Genomic DNA, 20,756 nt, shown 5'->3' with positions numbered 1-20,756 from the left:
AACTGAAGGATACCTCAATATTCTGTTATTATACGCATTAAATATAAAAATTGGGATATGGTATTGAAATTACAGGATACATAGGAACGCATAAGAGTATCATGGGCGAAACGGTATACTCTGTTATGTCCATGGCATTGTTCATGTCTATAGGCGACGGTTACCACTTTCCATCAGATGAGCACCGTCAGCTTGTTCGTCGATCTAAGTTGCATTGTAAAATTGGAACTGGTTATGTATTAGTTATTAGTATGATCACGAAATCAACAAGATGAATGAAATGATCAGAAGAATGGAGAGAACTTTTGTTTTATGGAAGAAATAATTAAAATAAATAATTTCACAAATAAAATGAGACAATAAAATCGTTATTATATTAGGATGTAAATTAACAATAATTTTATAATTTTTACAAAAGCAGGTGTAGTAGGCTTTGAAGATACATTAGTGGTTGGACTAAGGTCATTAGGAATAAACACGCCATAAACGGGTTCAATGAATTCAGATAAACACCATGTATCAATATTTACCGATAACATTGTTGTGTTAGCTGATTGCGAGAACCGTTGAATATCTATTGATACGTAAACGGTAAGATGCAATCTAGCAAGTACAGACATACACTATTTCAGTAAGCAACTCTATACGTCGCTCTTCTATGTTATATCCCTAATCAATATCTTCTAGATCCGAATTACGAATATAAATAATATTTAAGATTTAAAAACATATTTATTGAAATTATTTATCAAATTAAATGAAACCTCACTATTACATCGTTCCTTTCTGACCCCTATTCATGAAACTAAAAATTCATTGCTCATAAAATAAAAAATAAAGTTAAAAAATAATGTAGTGTAATTGTTTTCATTATAATTGACCAAAACTTAAAATTCACGTCACAACCGTGTTTAAAAAATAATACAAAGCATGAAGACTCATTAGAAATACAAGTCTGTTTTCAGATGAGATTAGTTGCAAATTTACCAGGAAACAATAGCCAAAGTTTCAAATACCGATGACTCACACGCTGTATGAATGATGACTACATAAGTGGATAAGTCATAATATAAGTAAACGTATTGTTTTAAAATTTTCCTGAAGGTATGCATTTAAGTCATTTTTACATTTCAGTCACGTAACCATAATAATCACTAATAATCAATACCAACTATATCTATTGGTGCGGAGACACAGTATACAATCAGTACACTCGCAACGAATGACTAAATTATTGTAATTAAATTAATTCATCACATTAAATGCACTCGCTGCGATTGAGTGCTCTCTCGTGATACTGCAATAAATTGCGGTAAGATTCAATTAGCAAAGCATTTTGTTTTCATCGTCATTGATGACTTTATTATTGATATCGATAATTTAAGGTAATTAAATAAAAAGCTTGAAAATTTTAATTTGCAAAATCGAATGCTAACCAATGATCAGAATCAAAATTAAAAACAAGTCAAATCACGTGAAACGCTAAGTACGCACCGTGCGTGCTATCGAGTAACAGTAAATTATAATGATTATTGATGATCAACCTTTGCAAGATTTATGCGCACAATTTACCCATATTAACATTAAACTGACAGGACAACGTCTGGCGCGGCCACTTGCACGACGAAATACATTCTGCTCGTAATTTACATCAAGGGAGTGGTCTGGTTACTAAATTAACATCTCGATCGATCTCCTCTCCATATTCATGAGTGCACTCTGATTGTACGTAATGGTAAGTTTTCTGCGTACGGGTGATTGATGAATGCCCGTTAACTGCATGCATATTGTCCCGCTATAAACAAGAGAAAACAGACAATACAACTTTTTTTTTTTTCCTAGAAATTATTGACTTCACACAGATCACTTCTATGTAGCATAGCTACATTAACTTTACAGATGATTTATTAATTTGTTTAATACTATTTCCTTTATAATGAACTAATCTAAAAACAGCTGTTATAAAATTAAAACGCAATATACATTTAGGTAAACATAAAAATAAAGTCTTCAATTTAAAGCCACATCATAATATGTCACTATCGAAAATCGCCCTGCAATCTTATCTCTGAAGGTCAAATTCGGTCATTGTGAACTGGACGTACCTTTCATTATAATGCCGTCGTGTTAGCTGTAGTTCCATTGCGTACGTCTAAGCGCATATTGGCTAGACATCTGTTTTTCTCTACATTGTGCAACAGAGGGCATCGGTTCAATCATATTGGTATAACAAAATGTGATACTGGATCGTGTTCTATTTTGAACGCATCAAAACAAAGATTGGCGCGCCCGTACTGCCTCACTATCTGTAATGAATGAGTCCCGTTTGCTGGAATGCGATAGATTACACTATTAATTGTTAATGTGTACAGAAGATGATAACGAGCACTAATGTTTCACGTCATTGACTAGTTCAGGTCCTCTGGTCTGCTAAACGTAGCTACAGTTATAAAACTTTCCAACAAAATCACTGCGTAGTTTATAATATCATAATCGCGACGTGATTATCTTAATTGCGGGGCGTGGTGACGAGGTGTCGTCGAGAGTATATTATCGTGTGTCGATTGTCTCTAGAGAAGGAGGAGATAACAGAGTTAGTCATGAGAGTGTCACGTGCTCTGCTGTTCATCCAACTACCATAACAATCACAATAGTTATACACCGCAAAACCAAGTTAGGTCATCTTTCATTGGTAGAAATTTACTACGCAGTAGACCGTGCTTATCACTGATAGTGTATATCTAGGGCGTAAATTATCGATTCTGATACTACAAATCCTACCACTACGATTACTGATAGTAACTGATAAGGATTACAGAGACGACGATATCAGGATTGGTGACTAAAAAGAAAATAAACAGGTCAGATATAATTAATTTACTGTCGACAACGCAAAAGCAGATAAGCTGATATCTAATAATAATATACCATCAAAGTGCATATAAATAATCCTTAAATATTAGAAAAGAAACAGAAATAAATAATAGATCCCGATACTTATAAGGTACGTACTGTTATTTTGTCTACTTCGACGTCCTTACTATCTGCATATGTACAAGTATACTCTTTGTAAGAGAACAATATTTACTGTTATTAATGATTTCAAATACTGCACTTTTTGATGACTGTATTATTAGCACTAGCTGAGAGTCCTTCGGTCCTCGTGTAGGTCGTACGCCTACTAAAAGTTGCAGAAAGAACTAATATGACACTAATCCGTATTGGCTTAGTGTTGTTTCGTTACGTTTCTATAGCTAGTAATACAATTATTGTCTGCAAGTCGATTGTTGTCATTTTCAATGCCAGTAATATTGATTGACACGAAACAATCGTGTCTCAATGGCGGGACAAGATCGAATACATGTAGGCGAACCAGTATCATTATGGGAAATTGTAAGCTTCTATAAATCATCTATTAGATGAATACTGTTAGATTAACGATTAAAGCGATCGTGTTAAATACTTGGCTAATAAGATTTGATACGACCTTTGATATTAAGAAATTCCCGCATCTACCCCCTGAGGGGAAATACAAGCGAGAGAGTCTACAGTTATAATGATTGATTTCAATTATAAAAAAAAAAAAAACTTTACAACGATCAATATTATTATAAGAAAGTTTTGTTACGAAACACATTTGAATAGAATAAATGTTAATTTAATGAGCTAGTCTAGCTAGATTTCAGGACCAATGAGTGTTTGTGGGCGATGAATGTTGTCAGTGTTTTGTTTGAAGATCTTATGTTGTTGTAATAAAGTTGTATTTCGTTGGTTTTATTGTAGTTATTTGCAAGATGGATGGTATAGCACGAGACGACAGGTGACGCCCACGTTCGCATCGTTGCGTGAAAGTGGACACATAGGTTGGAGTGGAAGCCCTATGGCGGTTTGAATTATTGGCCGTCGACTCTGTGCGGATGACACAACTATTTGCGTATTATTTTTTCAGCGTGGCAGATAAAGCCAATGAGCTGCATGTAGAAGTAATCGATGAATATAAATTAATGAAACATAGACGATTGAAACTGGATATGAGTTATAAACTGTATTGAAGCTACATTGAGGCAAATAAAACGTTTAATTTTTAATAGCACTGTTTATGGATTTAAAAGGCAATTATTTTACATTATAATTATATCAAAATATGGCTGTATCGTATATAAAATATAAACGTACTAGCATAATTTCAAGTAAGTGTTATATGCGACTTTGGGATTTTTTTCTAAATTTGTTTCAGTGATTTAAACTAGAAAACGTTATGGGAACTGTAGTAGTAGTAGTAAAAAACTTTATTGTACATAATTCATACTGAATACATTAAAAGATTTAATTGTGGCAACTGTATTGAGGATCAATATTATTTAATTTTGTGATGAAAATAATAATCAAGTCAAAGATTTGATTTATAAAACTATAGTAAATATATAATAAAATCAATAAGTACCATTCGTCTAGTCCTCGAGCTATGATAGCCAGTATTGTAAGAAACCAGGCAACGCATATCTGAAAGCAGAACCCAGAACCAAATCAGTTCAGAAAAGATTTTTTCCTAAATTGGTACGACCTAAAATTTAACTTAGGACCTAATTTACTTAAAGCAACGTGCCCACCCACTGCGCCACGGAGGTCATCAAACATAAAGTGAATTAACTCTTTAAATAAATTCATATAATACCTATTTTAGAAGCACGCGCCGTTGAATTCCAATCTGCTGTTAGTTTCATATAATTTATGCCAACAGACACATGATTTGACACCAACAGCCATTATAAATGGCCGGTGACAGTGTCACGGGCGGTGAAGATCCGAAATCGGTGTATAATATTTGAATGGAGTAAGTCCAGAATTCGCGTGGGTGTAATAAAACAGCGAACTTTTGACCGACGAAGCGTATAAATACGTGGGCATGCTATAGATATAACGGCACTGATGTAATATCGTAAATATTAATATTAATATGATACTTATCAAGTTATAATGTAGAAGATTTTCCACGATGACCGTAAAAGGAACGACATGCTAGAAAGCCATTGATTTGTTGAGGTAAAAACGGTAATTAAATGTGCTTAAACATTTTAAAAAAGATAAATTAATACTGATTAATAATTGTTAAAGGTCCAGTGATCATAAATAGACTGTTGTAAAAAGAATAAAGGAAAAAGAATAAAAAATGTTTCTTTAATTAACATATTTCTAGAACCACGACCGCCAACGTTGCCTTTAACATTGTTAAGTATTTAAAACAAGAAATCACGATGACCCGGTAAAGCGTTGCCATAAAAAAAGAATAAGAAGGTTATTAGAGCTTAATGTGGTGAATATATAATTAATCGCAAGTTCAGTTAAATTGACATCACCGAATACTTTCTTATCTAAAAATGGCATTCACAATAAAATAAGAATTAGACAGAGCAATCACAACAAAGCATAGTGATCACAGTTTGAACTTTTCAATCTCGGCGCGTAGGCGACTTCCGTGACATTAACTGCTGGGCTGTACATTAAAGTCGAACCTACGACTGACATACGACACCCATTACTATTATAATTCCACATAATGACCGAACATAGAGGAATCTCGATTTGAACTAGTGAAATCTCCGAGAGAATAAAACTTGAATATAAAAGTTTAAATTGAAACGAAAGGCCACGACACAAATAGTGAAGCGGTTATTTAATGCCTTGTTTTTATTACAATCATTATAATACTACGCAATATAGTTGAGAAAATAAATAAATTTTGGAAATAGATATTCTTTTTAACCTGGTGTTGAATTTAAAACTATTAGAGTTTAATGACGTTTAATTACCCTGTGGTCCCGGCATAGAATGTGCTTTCCCTACCTTTCCCGTGGATGTCGCAAGAGACGACTATGAGATCTTAATGGTCCAGGGATTTGATGTAGCGTCTTCTTATAAACATCATCAAAAACCCAATTGCGGTTGCCAACTCACATGCCAAACGTGGCAACTACTAGCAAATCCCTCCCAACTATAAACTACCATAAAGAACAGCCCCGTTCCTTATGACAGTCTATGGGGGAAACCTATGTTCCACAGTAAGCATGTAACAGCTGATATGAGATGACAGTCTAATTACAAAGAAATGAACTCACACAATTTTACAGTATAAAATCAAAATTAACTACTACTTCTCCCTTCTATCAAGAAGTACTTTTACTTCAGGAACGACGTGGTAACACTGCATCAGTCTGTTTTAGATTATGGAAGACGTTATTCGAAAGACACTATACAAAATATACCATACAATTTTTAACCTCAATTTGGTAATTCAATCGTTGTAAAAAAAAAAAACTCGAGTTGTTTGTTTGTCTCTGCTAAGCTTTTTATATGTAAAATAATATCACATGCATACTTGACTGCTTCAATGAATAAATAGTAATACGATATTTTTTTAACAAAAGTTTAATCAGTCCATCTTACACAAGTAGCGAGATGAACCATGGCTGCGTAGGTTTTAGTTTCAAGCAAATATTTAACTTTTTTATTGTAAAATAAATGGCATATAATTAAAAATCCTGAGATTTTTGTTTTTTTTTATACAACTTAAAATGGCAAACAAGCTGACGGCCCACCTGATGGAAAGTGGTAACCGTCGCCTATAGACATCACCAGTATCATGGACATAGAAGAGTATACTGTTTCGCCCACGATACCCCCCATGTGTTGCAATTCCTGAGGACTCGGGTGTTATTTTTCTGTACCCAGTAAATTCACGCCATATCCCACCCTTCAAACCGAAACACAGCCATGCAAACACAACTGCTTCACGGTAGAAACTCGAATAGGACAGAGGTACCCAAGCAATCGACTTTTGTACAAAAACTCCTTCTGGTCTATAAACGATAACAATAAGCAAGAAACATAACAGACCAATAGTTCTATCAGAGACACAATTTTCATTATTTCTATTCGTATTTCAATTCATTTATATTGATTATGGAATTAATTTTTATTCCAAGAATAAACGGTGTCATTTTATATTTTATGGTAAAATCTATTTACAAATAACCAATATGACGTTATTGTGCGGGTGTTAATATGCGTACATCATCCATAGACCATTGTGATGAAGAGATGGCGGTAGAAAGCGCACCCACACGTGCCAAGAGGTCACCACCGCCTACGACGAAGATCGACGCTATTGGGAAATACGACGCTGGGTGCTCGACAAGCAATTACCGATGTAATTGATGATTATTGCGAAATAATGCGGGGGTGGGTGTGTGTTTAGAGTGCACCGGGGCCCATTAGCTATGCAGCCGTTGTTATGACAAAACGTCAGGCTCTACACATTACAATACTGGATTATTTAAAAATGGTTTTCTTCACACATTACCCAAAAAACCTTAAGAAGAGATACAGGTCATTTTGTCTGGATATTCAGTCAGAGATAGATCAACTAAATCGAGTAGTATTATAGTATAAAGCTTCTACAATCAAACCAATATGCTAAAAAATTAAAAACTGGTTTTGAACTACCAACGGCTACCAGACTACGTTCGAGTATAGAGTATAGAGTGTTAATCATCTGCTCTCGATTATTTGGTTTAGTTTATTGTGGAAACTTCACTGATTTATGTTATGGTTGTGTATACTATTTTATATGTCTCAGGTATTGTATGTTTCCCTTTTAAAGTAAAATAAAAAATAAAAAAAAATAGAGGTAAATTAAAGAGCAAAATGATCATTAACAATTTTCATTTAGTTTCATCACTACAAAAAACAAAAAAGTCGTTTTTGGATCACTTGTTTTTTTCACGATGAGTAGTAAATGACAGATTTTGTTCTTAGAATATGCATTATCACCATTTCTACTGCTCTACACAGGTCTTTTCCAAAGACTGCCATAACAAAGATCCTAAGCAACCTGCATTATTTAATTTACTGTCACGCAGAGTCTGAATGTCGTTACAAAATATATGCATAAAACCTTTTTTCTTTATTATTATAATTCGTCATCATCATTATCATCATATCAGTCGTTAACTGTCCACTGCTAAACACAGGCTTCACCCATAAGGGGTTAGGAAGTTTGCCGGTAGTTACTGCACTGGGCAGACGAATTGGCAACCGCAGTTGAGCTTCGGTGATATTTTAAGAGGGCCGCTGCTGACTATATCTCAGCCATTAAGTTCTCTTAGTCGCCTCTTGCGACACTCACGAGAAATGATGGGGTGGCTCATTCTATGCCGGAGTATTAGTATTTTATATTTACTCGTAATTATAAAAATTCCCTTTCGTCTAATTCTTTAGGCAAACTTGCATATAGAAACAGAGTTTGGCAGTCGCACAGCGAGGTCATGGGTGGGCGAGGTCTATTATCTCGCGGAACGGGGCGAACAAATTAATATTTCAACGACACGCCACGTGGGTGACAATATAATGGAAAAATGACAGTTGATAATTGGTTACGTTTTTCTGAATTGGGACAGTTGTTTTAATTGACAAATTAATCGTATAGAGGGCGTAGTGGAACCGTGGTTATTATGACGACTCGAAAATCTTCGCGGGCAAGTTTGATTTTCGTCCACATACATTTTTCTGGCGATTTTACAATTATAAGTTCTGACTAATGCTTTACGTAAACTCTGTCAATATTTCTAATTATTCATTACTAAAAATAACCGTAAGTTAAAATACTTATATCGTTTATTACTTCTTATATAATTAAATGGAGAGACATATCCGCATTCATAAACTCAGCTTCAAAAACATTTGCCACATATACAATTGGGTCTAAAAACTCCAAATTAAATATACACAGTCCATAAAAAGTTTATTTGTACCTTAATAAACTTGTTCATCTGAAAGTTTGTCTGACAGAGATTGCTACTAGCATTAAGTTCGCCTTTTGTCCTACATTTTCTTTTATGGTAGCCAATAAAATCATTTAAATAAATAATTATCCCCGGTTGAAGCTTCGGTATATCCTACTAGTTTAATTTAATAATATAAATACGAAAGTTTGCTGGACCTTTTTAGATCTTTGTTATATGCTTAAAAAGTCGAGTTTAATTTTGATAAAACATATGAAATAACTTGTAGGATTAACAGATATTTCTTCAATGTAATAATTAATGATCTGGGCAAACGGTCAAGTGTCAAGTCCGACAAGTTTATTATTATTTAATAAAGTAATTAGTTAATAAGCGGTAGAGGTTAAAAAAATCGTTAACCTGTCAGTGATTGTGTATATAAATATAAGAACAATAGATCTGTGTCGAGATCCAAGGTTTAGAATAACATAATAAATAATAATTATGTAATAAATAAATTGCAATAACATATATTCTCCTCATACTAATCCTAGTTTGTTTGGTATAATGCTAAAAGCCGTAGATTATATTTACAAAAAAGAAATTTTTATATTTGCTTGAAATTTGGCGTGTATAAATTACCTTATGAACATAATTATGTTATCGCAACATAGATATAAACAAACCTAAATTCCCATACGAAAATAACATACAAAGTGCTCTAAATTTAAATAAAAAGAAATCAGCAGTTATCATAGGACACAGAAAACAACTGGCATTGATTATTTAGCATAAAACTGCATAATTTGGACGAATGCACTCTATTTTTAATACAATATTTTCAGACTCCCAAGTGTTGTATCTTGAAATTTGGACCTTAGTTTTTTTTTTTTTTTTTATTTCAATGGATTATATTTAAAATTTTGTATCATAATTCTTTATATTTCTGATCCTTTGCTCAACACAACTAATTAGGTATATAGTGACTGTAAAACTGTCATCATAAAAAAAAATGTAAACCCTTAGTTTCTCAATTTCACTGTTATTTATTTAAAAAGCAGACAAATTATACCAGGTAGGAGTAGCCGTTAAAACACTTTACTAATTGGAAAACATATATTTCAACAAGATGATTTGCAGTATTTAAAGCCACACGACACCGGATGTCGATATAACTGTAGTGGGTTTTAACAGTCGAACGTCTAATAAACAAACATTCAGGTCCTCGCAACTTTAATACATCTTATTTCTTAATAATATAATAAAATAACGTAAATGTAACGTAGACGATGTTTGTACGTGAAAGATATTTTAGAAAAAAAATAAATCAAGGTTTTTTATTAAGGACAGGTAATAGAATCCAAGCAGAATATCTATCTAAATGTTTGATCTTGACAATAATAAAAGTACTGCACAAAATTGTATGCGGTTTTAACAATTGTGCTCTTGAAGGTTTAACTTAAACTATGATGTATGGTATCTTCATAAGCGGTCTATGAGTGATTACCTATTTTCATAATCCAAAAGCACCAAGTTGCGGGCCAAAACTAGTATAACATAAAATATATTTCTTGGTCGTATAATTATATGTATTAGGATATATAATAATATATAAGACCAGACACCTGCTAATGGTATAATTAATATTGAGATATATGCGTTACTCATCAACCGGTTTGAAACTTGGCAGTTAAGACTTCATTATTTTCGTCCGAGGAACTCGAGAGCGAAGGACGGTGTGAGCTGCCTCCTACATATACCACGTTACTAGTACCGTGTGCGTGAGATAGAACGAGACAACAACGTTAGGCATCCTGTTCTTTCTTGTAAGCGCGGTAAAGCAAACATTTCTACGGATACGAGTACATTCATCTGGAAAGAGGGGTAGAAATCATTATTTACGACTATATCAACTCATTAATGCCTCTTTACATCGTGTGGTACCAACATAGAATAGGCTACCCCTTCCTTTCCTGTGGGTGTCGTAAGAGGCGACTAAGGGAGCTGCATGGGCGAGAGACAGGCAGAAGCTTCCCTCTTAAAACATATCTCAAAGTCTAACTGCGGTTGTTAACCCGCCTGCCAAGCGTGGCTACTACTGGTAAAACTCTCGACCATTACATTCCCTTAGTCACCAATTACGACACCCACAGGAAAGGAAGGGGTAGCAAGAATGCCCATTCTATGCCGGGACTATATGGAAATCAATGGCAAGCTCATGCGCACATTACCTATAAGCTCACTCTTGCTCTTATACTCCAGGCACGATAATTTCAAATTTAAAACGAACTGATCCACCTGATGAAGAGGTAACCGTCGCCTATAGACATGAATTGCACTATGGGTACAGAATATACAGTACATTGTCTATGGATCCCTTTATGCGTTGTCAATCTTGAAGACTGGCTGGAGACATAGCTCTAAAACAGGGGAAGCCAAGGTACTGAGAACAACTACAGGTAAGCTACGACAATCAACTGAACTAAATGACATTCAATTTTATTATTAGTAAACACAATTTCTTTATATAATATTATTGTGTTACCGTGTGAGGAATTAAAGTAGAGCATACTGCACCATCGCAAGAGACGGAAAACTCCAAATAACAATTAGTTTATGCAGTACTATATCTGTTCTGAGGTTATAACAGTAGACCAATATCTACCTCTTATGGGGAAAGATTAATCGACAATAATGGGTTGTTATGACGTAATATGTACAATTAAATTGATCGCTGACTTCATCCACGAAGGCTACTTGTAATATTAACCTCAATTTTAACAACCCAATAACGTCCCATTACTAGAATCTCTCCCCATTAGAGGGATAAAGCCTGCCTATTAGTACGCTAAGCAAGTGGAATCATATAGGGTTTCATTACATAACACCAAACAATGGGGGAAAAGAGATTGGTAGTAATGGGGTCTGATGAACCCATTTTTTTTATACAACTTAGAATGGCAAACAAGATGACGGTCCACCTGATGTGGTCACCATCGTCTATAGACATGAGCAATACCATGGACATAACTGTTTCGCCCATAATAGACCCCATGTGTTGCCATTCCTGAGGACTCAGGTGTTTATTCCTCTGTACCCTGTAAAATAAAAAACCCATTACTAGTAATACACCCTATCAGGTCAACCTCCACGCGATTATTCCCCCTGGAAACCATCGTGGTTAATTCTAGTGGAATTCGTGACGATAGGCTAACTGACCTGATTTCATCGTCACCTGAAAACCATTGTGATTATTGATAAATTCGACTTCATCCTCACCTATCATCCCTCACTGGTGCCCCGTAAGCGTATACCGATAACACAGATGGGATTACCATTCCATTATCACTCATTAAAAAAAACACCAAACAATGATAACAAATAAGAACTACTAAGTTACTTAAACAGCATTACGATACATCGAGCTTTAAGGTACACGCATTAATATCAAATGATATATCTATGACGAGAAGCCAAATGAATGAATTTCATCGTCGACTTACGAGTGTGTATGCAAATACAACGGTCTCCATTGAGGAGGCACCATTGAGTGACTCCGATAACGGGCCTCCAGACTGGTCCGCCGCCACTTTGTCAGCGTCCGGCCACAGATGAAAGTATTCAATCACGGGCTACAAGAACGGCGTCCATAAAATTTTAATTCCCAACAGAAAACAGAAACATGTTTAGCTATAATCGTTTCTCATTTTCGAATCACCGGTGGACATTTTTATTTGTCGAGCGAACAGGTGTTCGCGGGCGTGATAAAAAACCTACCAGTTCATGCGATAACATGAAAAAAACTATCTACAAATTATAGAAAAACAAAGTCAATAAACAATTTTGTTTGGGTTATACAGATAGCACTGTAATATTTTTAATAAATAAGTCAACCAAAATAACTAATACTAAATTATTAGTAATTCTCGTATGATCCAGGCGTAGAATGGGCCAATCCTTCCTTTGCTGTGAGTGTTGTAAGAGGCGACTAAGGGAATTTAATGGCTAAGGAATAGGCAACAGTGACCTTAAAATATTACCAAAATCTAACTGTGGTTGCCAACTAGCCTGCCAAGCGTGACACTGGGAAAACCCTCCTTACGAGCGAAGACTATATTCAGCATTGGACAGTTAAAAGCTGATGATGAATTTGGTAATTATAATCACAGTCCTGCAAAACTTTTAATTAAATTAAATGAACCTGTCTCCTCCAGAGCATTCTTTTTAAGACAATGTAAATATATATCTTATGCTAACTGCTTAAACAAACAGAAAATAAATCTATCTGTAGAAACATTATCTCTCTTGCTACATAAGATAGAAGAAAACAACAAGCTTTGTTGTCTTGAAGTCCATTATGCGTGCTATAACAAAAACCTATACGTAGATTCATTTGTTACCTTCTCTAGGAAGAAAAGAACCTGTCCTTACAGGTTGGGAGAAGTACTAGCAATCTATACTTTTCCAAATTAATAATAGTTTTATATGTTAATGTAATTATAAACATTATTATTCAACATACTAATATTTTATCAAACCCAAAATATACTGAATTATGTATCCTTACTTTCAACCATTATATTGGCTCATTAATAAGTCATTAAAACTTTGTTATTTTACGATGCAGTTCGATGTATTTTATGTGGCGATATCCAGTCGACGCACCCAGACTATGAGCAATAGCATTATGTACACTAATTATAAATTCGGATACAGAAACTAGTTTCGGAACGACTGTTGTGACCTCTTACTTCCCCCACGAGTTGCAACAAGACGACTATAAACTTTCCTTTTGGCATCATTAAAATAAAAGCCATTGACAATAATTCAGTAATGAATGAAGAGCTGCAATCTCTTATAATAGATACAGGAGTGAGGGATATAGAAAATTAAAATGATACAACAATTATACGTGATACAACAGTACGTGGGATAGAAGACTAAACACAAGCCAGGTACGCGAGTCAAAGCGTAGTGCTACTTCAAACAGTATTGGAAGCGAGTATCTTTAGTATAGGTATGACTTCATAATTTCTCTGCACACATGCACGGGATAGATTATGCGGACGTGTGCGGAGCACCCACACTGGCGAGGTTTCCGGCCGCGGCTGTGAATGACGCTTACGCATGTTTACTACCGGCACCGGTCGGGTGTCGATCATTTCGGTATGCTCTTACGTCATTCATTACAGTCTCCATTACCACCTCTGGGCTGTTGGCGAGAACACAACATTTACTCAGTATTGGCACCTATTGAGCTAAGAACTATTCAAATCAGATATTTTTTTCTAAGATGAAAAATAAATGACTAAATGACTAGATAAATAAGCGTTTAAAGATTTTGCAGATCAATATTTATATAAACTGGCTTGGCTTTATGAAGACGATTCTCTATATAATCCTGACGAAAATGAAAGAAACTCAATAGATGTAAAAATTAAACAAGCAGATAATTTAGTTCATTCACTTATCGACGTTTACGTTTATCGTGTAGGTATTTCTCCAGTTATTTTTATATTCTATTCATAGATTAGCCAGTGGGTGGGGCAAAGGAACTATTCTCACTAGCGGATTAACTCACTGACATTTGGAAATGCTCACTCTTTAAGGCGAGTTGCATCGTTAAATTTAAAACTTATCGCCGCTTACGCCAATGAATTAATTAATATACAAGAAATTAAAAAAAAAAACGAAACAAAATTAATCCATGATAAAGATACGAGTTTCATTAATTTAGATGATAACGATCTTGATTCGTCTACGAGGCTTCGGGGTAATATGTATCTAGCAACAAGTTGCACACGGACAGAGACGAGATATTACAAATTATGAGCATGTTGTTTAATTTATTCACGATGTACCAATCTGCGCGATGATAAATTGTGATGCTGCGAGATAGGTGCATATATCATCCAAGATTAGTTGTTGTCCTTATTATGACAAGATGGTACCTACATTTGACAAGAAACTTAGCAAATAAACACCATATCACTTATTATGTATTTATCTATATATTCCATGTGTTTCATATATATTTTATATTATATGTTAACCTAACACTAATATTTGGGGGGAAGGGATTATTAGTAATGGAGAGATTAGTCCCCATTGCTATCAATATACCCCCTATCAGGTCGACCTCCACGCGGTTCCTCATGACTAATTTATCGTTCAATTCGTCACGATTGGCTAACTGACCTGCCTTTTCATTCTCACTTATCACCTCTCACTGGTACCGCGCCAGTTTATACCGATAGCGCAGGCGAGGTAGGTGGGTGGGGAGGATGTCATTTTCACCAATTTAAAAATAAAACACTTATATTTGTCTTATAGCTGCTTGTTATTTATATAATAACAAGCAGAATAAGAATATTTGCTTTGGATAGGTAATGACAAAGTTCTTATAAAATACATAAATAGTTCCATATTCAGCTAATATTAGCTATAGCATGCAAATAGAAATTTTATTTCAATTAAATTTTTTTTTATACAACTTAGAATGGCAAACAAGCTGACGGCCCACCTGATCGAAAGTGGTAACCGTCGCCTATAGACATGAGCAGTACCATGGACATAACAGAGTATACTGTTTCGCCCATGATACCCCCCCATGCGTTGCCATTCCTGAGGACTCGGGTGTTATTCCTTTGTACCCAATAAATTCACGCCATATCCCACCCTTCAAACCGAAACACAGCCATGCAAACACAACTGCTTCACGGTTGAAACACGAATGGTACAGAGGTACGCAAGCAATCGACTTTTGTACAAAGTCTCCCTCTGGTTTACACTGTTACGCACAGCACTCTCTGTATAGGCTCTTACGGAAGACCAGCGTCGGTGAGCCGTAAGGACTCGACACGTACTGAGTAAGAGCCTTTTTAGTGACTACAATTTGTATTTATTGTTAGCTATTGTAATGTCTATGTATGTCACTAAATAAATAATGTTTCTTTCCTTCTTTTAATACAGAGTTTATTTTGTACAGTTGTTGAAAAGTACATTTTGTGGTGCATAGTTTTGTACTAATTTATCAGAAGAAAATTCTTTATTCTTTATTGTACACAAAAGGTTACTGAAATGTAAAAACAAACATAATAGTGCACAAAGGCGAGCTTATCTCCAATAGAGATTTCTTCCAGCAAACCCAATATGAGAAAACGGACAGTTCATTAGTAGTTACAGTCATACATGTGTACCAATCGACTTAAATGTTATAGTTAAAAATAAATAAATAAAAATGTCTTTATTAAATGCTTGGGCTATTTCTAATTTCATGAGGAAGTGTGTTATTTATTTATAATTATTTATAAAGACATGGGAAAAATATATAAAATTTAGTCTCTCAAGGCAGTGAGTTAACTAGCAGGCTTTATGTGGAAAGCAATTACTGTTATCGCTAGACCAACCATTAGTGTGTTAAGTACGTTATAGATACTAATATATGTTATGTCACTCATGACTATTTCAACTAGGAACAGTTAGAACTGTGGTTAGAACGTAAACTTGACTTGGTTACATGACATGTCGCTCAGAATTCTGAATAAAACGTAAAAGCTTATTAAACCCCTGCTTAGGTTTTTTTTTAATGGATGATAATGAAATGGTAAGCCCACCTGTGCTATCGGTATACACTAGCGGGGCACCAGTGAGGGATGACAGGTGACGATGAAAGCAGGTCAATTAGCCCATCGTAACGAATTCCACTAGAATTAACCACGATGGTTTCCAGGGGGAACCGCGTGGAGGTCGACCTGATAGGGTGTATTGCTAGCAATGGGTTCATTAGGCCCCATTAATAACAATCCATTCCCCCCCCCCTACTTAGGTTATACACGAGTAAACTTATCATGTCCTTATAGGCATAAAGTAATGTATTCAAAACAAGATTCAAGTAGAAAACGGTTAATGGCTTTTTTTAACGAGTAAATATGAAATGGGGTTACCATTTCATTTTAATCTCTCAATAGGATCCTTTGTTTGTTTTTTTTTTTATGGATGAAGATGGAATGGTAACCCCGCCTGCGCTAACGGGATACGCTGGCGGAGCACCAGTGAAGAGTGATAGATGAGAATGAAAACAGGCCAGTTAGCCCATCATGATGAATTCATCAGGAATTGACCATGATAGTTTCCAGGGGGAACCGCGAGGAGGTCGACCTGGTTGGGTATATTGCTTACAATGGGATTCTCATTCACCATTACTACTCGTAACAATCCCTTTCCTCCCTCAACATTTTGTTTAATCTATGAGTTACGTTTTAGTTATTTTTTCTCATGGTTTTAGGAACCGTCGAACACATCACACGACATTGTACAGATCATATAATATTAGAATTATTATTTATTTATTAATTATTCTTATAATGTACTTTTTCAATATTGAAATTCTCAATTTTAAGAATTCCACTCGAATTTAGCATCAGTAGTAGAGAAAGACTGCATCCACACTTATCAATACTAGTTGCAACTACAAGTCCTGAACTATAAATAGACAATTACACGTTCAAAGTCCCATCTTTACGACATCAATTATCTGGCGAGTCGATATCCGGCGATCGGTCGGTCGATCTGTCGGGGACGGATGATGTCATCGCCGGCGAAATGGACGCAGACTTCCGACAGATGAGAGCCAGCGCTGCTATCAGTTCGCCATCGGGCCCGCTCCACTTTCTTATATCTGGTTAACCGCATAATATAATAATTGGCGGATAACTGATCATCGGATGAGATATTTCATAAACTTAATTATATCTAGTATAATTTAATAGTATTTGAAGTTAATAACTTATAAACGTGTAAACATCGTAAAGTTCTTTACATTTTTTTTATATACATTTGAGTTTTTACTAATTTTTTTTTTAATAATCTTACTTAAGATATAATAAATACGAATTATTATAAATTATTGCGAAACAAAATATTGCTTGCTGTCAAACTAAATAATAAATTTAAATAATTTCATATACAAATGCGTTAGATAATATTTAATTTCGAAGTATATGGACAATTATATGTATAGTTAAGTACTGAAAAATTTATACGTAAAAAAAAAGTTTAAAGCACAAGCTTTCACAGTCTATTAGGAAATAAACATTCGTAAATTCTAACGAAACAAGATTACGATATAACCGATGCAAATTAGTCAGGATGCATATGCGTCAGCTGACACTTGGCTGGCGAGGTGTTTGAGGGCGGGAGTGCATGCCAATTCGTACATTCGTGCACCTTTCATGCGAGCGCCGAGCTGTCTAGAACTCTAGACCGAACCGATCTAGTCACCAGTGGACTAACTCAATGTCGCCGATAGCAACATATCTATCTGTGTCTCACCTTTACCGGTGAGGTTACAATAAACATTCTCACTTTATGAGCAGTGCAATTGGATACTACAGGTAGTGTGTAAATGCATATGAATGTTGTCTGTACATTGAATTAATGTATAGGTAGTGATTGAACAAACTTTGGGATAAATGTTTAGTATTCTCTATATTGCTACCTTCTTTTCATTTATTTATTAAATATTTATGAATTTTCTCCTGCCGGGATAACTAACTTATGCATTTTCTTCCAGCTAACTCTATTCTTTAACCTTCCTATACGACACGACACCTGAAGTTTCCTTTATCTGTCCCATATAGTTATTTCTCGGTCTTTCCTTCCTCTTTTTCTCTAGTTTTCCTTATAGTATGCTCTTATATGCATGTTGTTATGTACTGTCCAAATTTGCGGTTTTCCATCCAAATAAATCAAATCCTACACGAGATATTACAAGACTATTCCATTTATTGTTCTTTTTATGAACATTGAAATTTTACTGCGAATTATAACAAATAATTTGCGTCTAATTTAAAATTACCAAATCTTGTATCTTAAATTTTTAAATTTCTATCATCTAAAAGTTATCATAAATTCTTAAAGAAATCCATAATAATATATATTTTCGTGTTTAGTGACCTCTTTGTGTAAAATAGACGCTGGAACATTCCAGAAAATATTAAGAATTTATTATAACTATAAACCCGTTCCAATAAATTCACATACAACTACGATAATTTATTGAATAATAAAATTTCTGAAAAGAATTAACGATCATTCCGATGTGCCCTTTCAAAGGGTAGAAGGAAGAGGTGGGAGATTTCAAAAGATCCCAAGCTTTGCTTTGTGTCTGCACAGGTACAAACGGTCAACGCACATGCGCATCGAATTGGGCAACTTCTCAGAAAATTGTGAAGCTAAATCTTGAATTCAAAGAACAGACGCATCCTGCAGACATATTGTCGTCGGTTTATGATGGATTCGAAAAATTTGGTTTGAATTGTACAAACTACCTGCGGTGTACCTGTGAATACCACGTTCCGCTTGGAATTAAAAGCACGGGTAGATACTGTAGAAACTGTTTTGTAAAAATACATATAAGCTTCAATTCTCAGTTTTTAGGAAAGTAATTTGACAATACTAGGCTCACAGTCACAGTAGTCACAGAATAAATAATAGTAAGTACGTAGTTTAACAATTACATGTATACACTCGTATATTGTTTCACTTATTGTACGTTACTTTTACATTGTATTTACAATGGTTAAAATCTTTTTTTTTTTTTTTATACAACTTAAAATGGCAAAATCTATAATACATATAATATAGCATAGCTATAATATAGCAACTACATGATACTAGTACACAGAAGAAATATAAGAAAAAACCATATGAGGGGAATACTGTATCATCATCAACACATCAGCCTGTCACTGTCCACTGCTGAACATAAGCCTCCATATTAAGGAGTTTTGCCAATAGTTGCCACGCTTGGCAGGCGGATTGGCAACCGCAATTATGTTGGAGATGTTTTAAGAGGAACGCTGCTGCCCATCCTTCGCCATCCCTTAGTCGCATCACATAACACCCACGGGAAAGGAAGTGGTGGACTATTCTATGTCAGGACCACATAGCAGGAAATACTGAACGACTCCCCATAATTATCATTCAACAACTGCAAAGCCAATACATTAATTTTTAGAATTTTTGTTTGTATGTTTAATTGTAAATTAGATACAATTTTCACAAATGTGCATGAATATGCAATTTAAAATTTAACGTATGTTTTATCTCAATATGTTATCTTCGACTGCAACTAACAATATTGCCGCCAGAAAAATGTTTAATATACTCGAATCTCGTGGTCCAATCTTGAGTAATGATCAAAAATGAATCCATCTCATAAAATTATTATAAGCTGTAATTTTCTAATGTAATACGATACAGTACATACCACAAAAGCAAAAGAGCTATTACCCTATAAAATAAATCATAGTGTTCGATGTATTGGTAATAATAATGAATGAAATTACGACTAAGACCGTTCTACAAGTTCAAGTATTGCTGTGTAACCCTTCTTTGCATGAATTTTTTTCATTGGTGAAATAAATCAAGGTGATAAAATTCATGTTCAAAATTAAAGAAAAAATGGTTAATAAAATAAATTTGACAGGTTTTTTTTTTTTTGCAATGGACATTAAAAAGGTATCCAGACACGATGAATTTAAAGTGAAATTGTTCTTTTATATAATTTTTGGGCATTCAATGTTAAGATGGAAATGTCCACCAGTATGCAAAGATGGGTTAATGTTTATTTTCTTTTAAGACCGCAATATGTTAAGTAGTTGAAGGCCCACCTGATGAAAAATGGCAACTGTTATACAACGTACCGTCACCTTATAGACAAAAAAACACTAAAAATATCACAGAATATAATCTCGATGCTACTTCTAAAGGATAAGGTGTTGCAAGAAATGAAGATGACACAGTAACCTCGTCTGTGCTATTGATTTATGCTAGCGAAATAATTATGAGACGCCATAAATGAGAAGAAAGATAGGTCAGTTAGCCTATTATGGCGAATTTGTCAGGACTGGAATTAACCATAATGATATCAAGAGTCCTCATAGTAATCGATCTGACGAAGTTTAATTATAG

At 34.7% G+C, this 20,756-nt stretch overlaps 1 protein-coding gene and 1 long non-coding RNA gene across 4 annotated transcripts in view; one reads left to right on the top strand and one right to left on the bottom strand.

Annotated features, from left to right (window-relative positions):
• Window positions 1-20,756, bottom strand: part of LOC113516285 (bone morphogenetic protein receptor type-1B) — a 109,388-nt gene that overhangs the window by 12,906 nt on the left and 75,726 nt on the right. The window contains exon 1 of one of the 3 annotated variants that reach the window (XM_052895136.1): window positions 2,106-2,127. The exons of 1 other annotated variant lie outside the window; for it this stretch is intronic. In XM_052895136.1, coding sequence (XP_052751096.1) covers window positions 2,106-2,112 — 7 coding nt within the window. In that variant the 5' untranslated portion in view covers window positions 2,113-2,127. Of the gene's footprint in view, window positions 1-1,572; window positions 1,592-2,105; window positions 2,128-20,756 lie in introns of those variants that run through there. One more of the 3 variants, XM_052895137.1, reaches the window with a different exon arrangement.
• On the top strand, window positions 2,159-4,344 carry LOC128200753 (uncharacterized). The gene is made up of 2 exons (XR_008252858.1): window positions 2,159-3,004; window positions 3,784-4,344. It is a non-coding gene; the product is annotated as an uncharacterized LOC128200753 (long non-coding RNA).

Source organism: Galleria mellonella, unplaced genomic scaffold (genome assembly GCF_026898425.1).
Source record: "Galleria mellonella isolate WM207_F2 unplaced genomic scaffold, CSIRO_AGI_GalMel_v1 utg266, whole genome shotgun sequence".
Lineage (NCBI taxonomy): Eukaryota > Metazoa > Arthropoda > Insecta > Lepidoptera > Pyralidae > Galleria > Galleria mellonella.
This window is presented reverse-complemented; position numbering and strand designations above follow the sequence as displayed.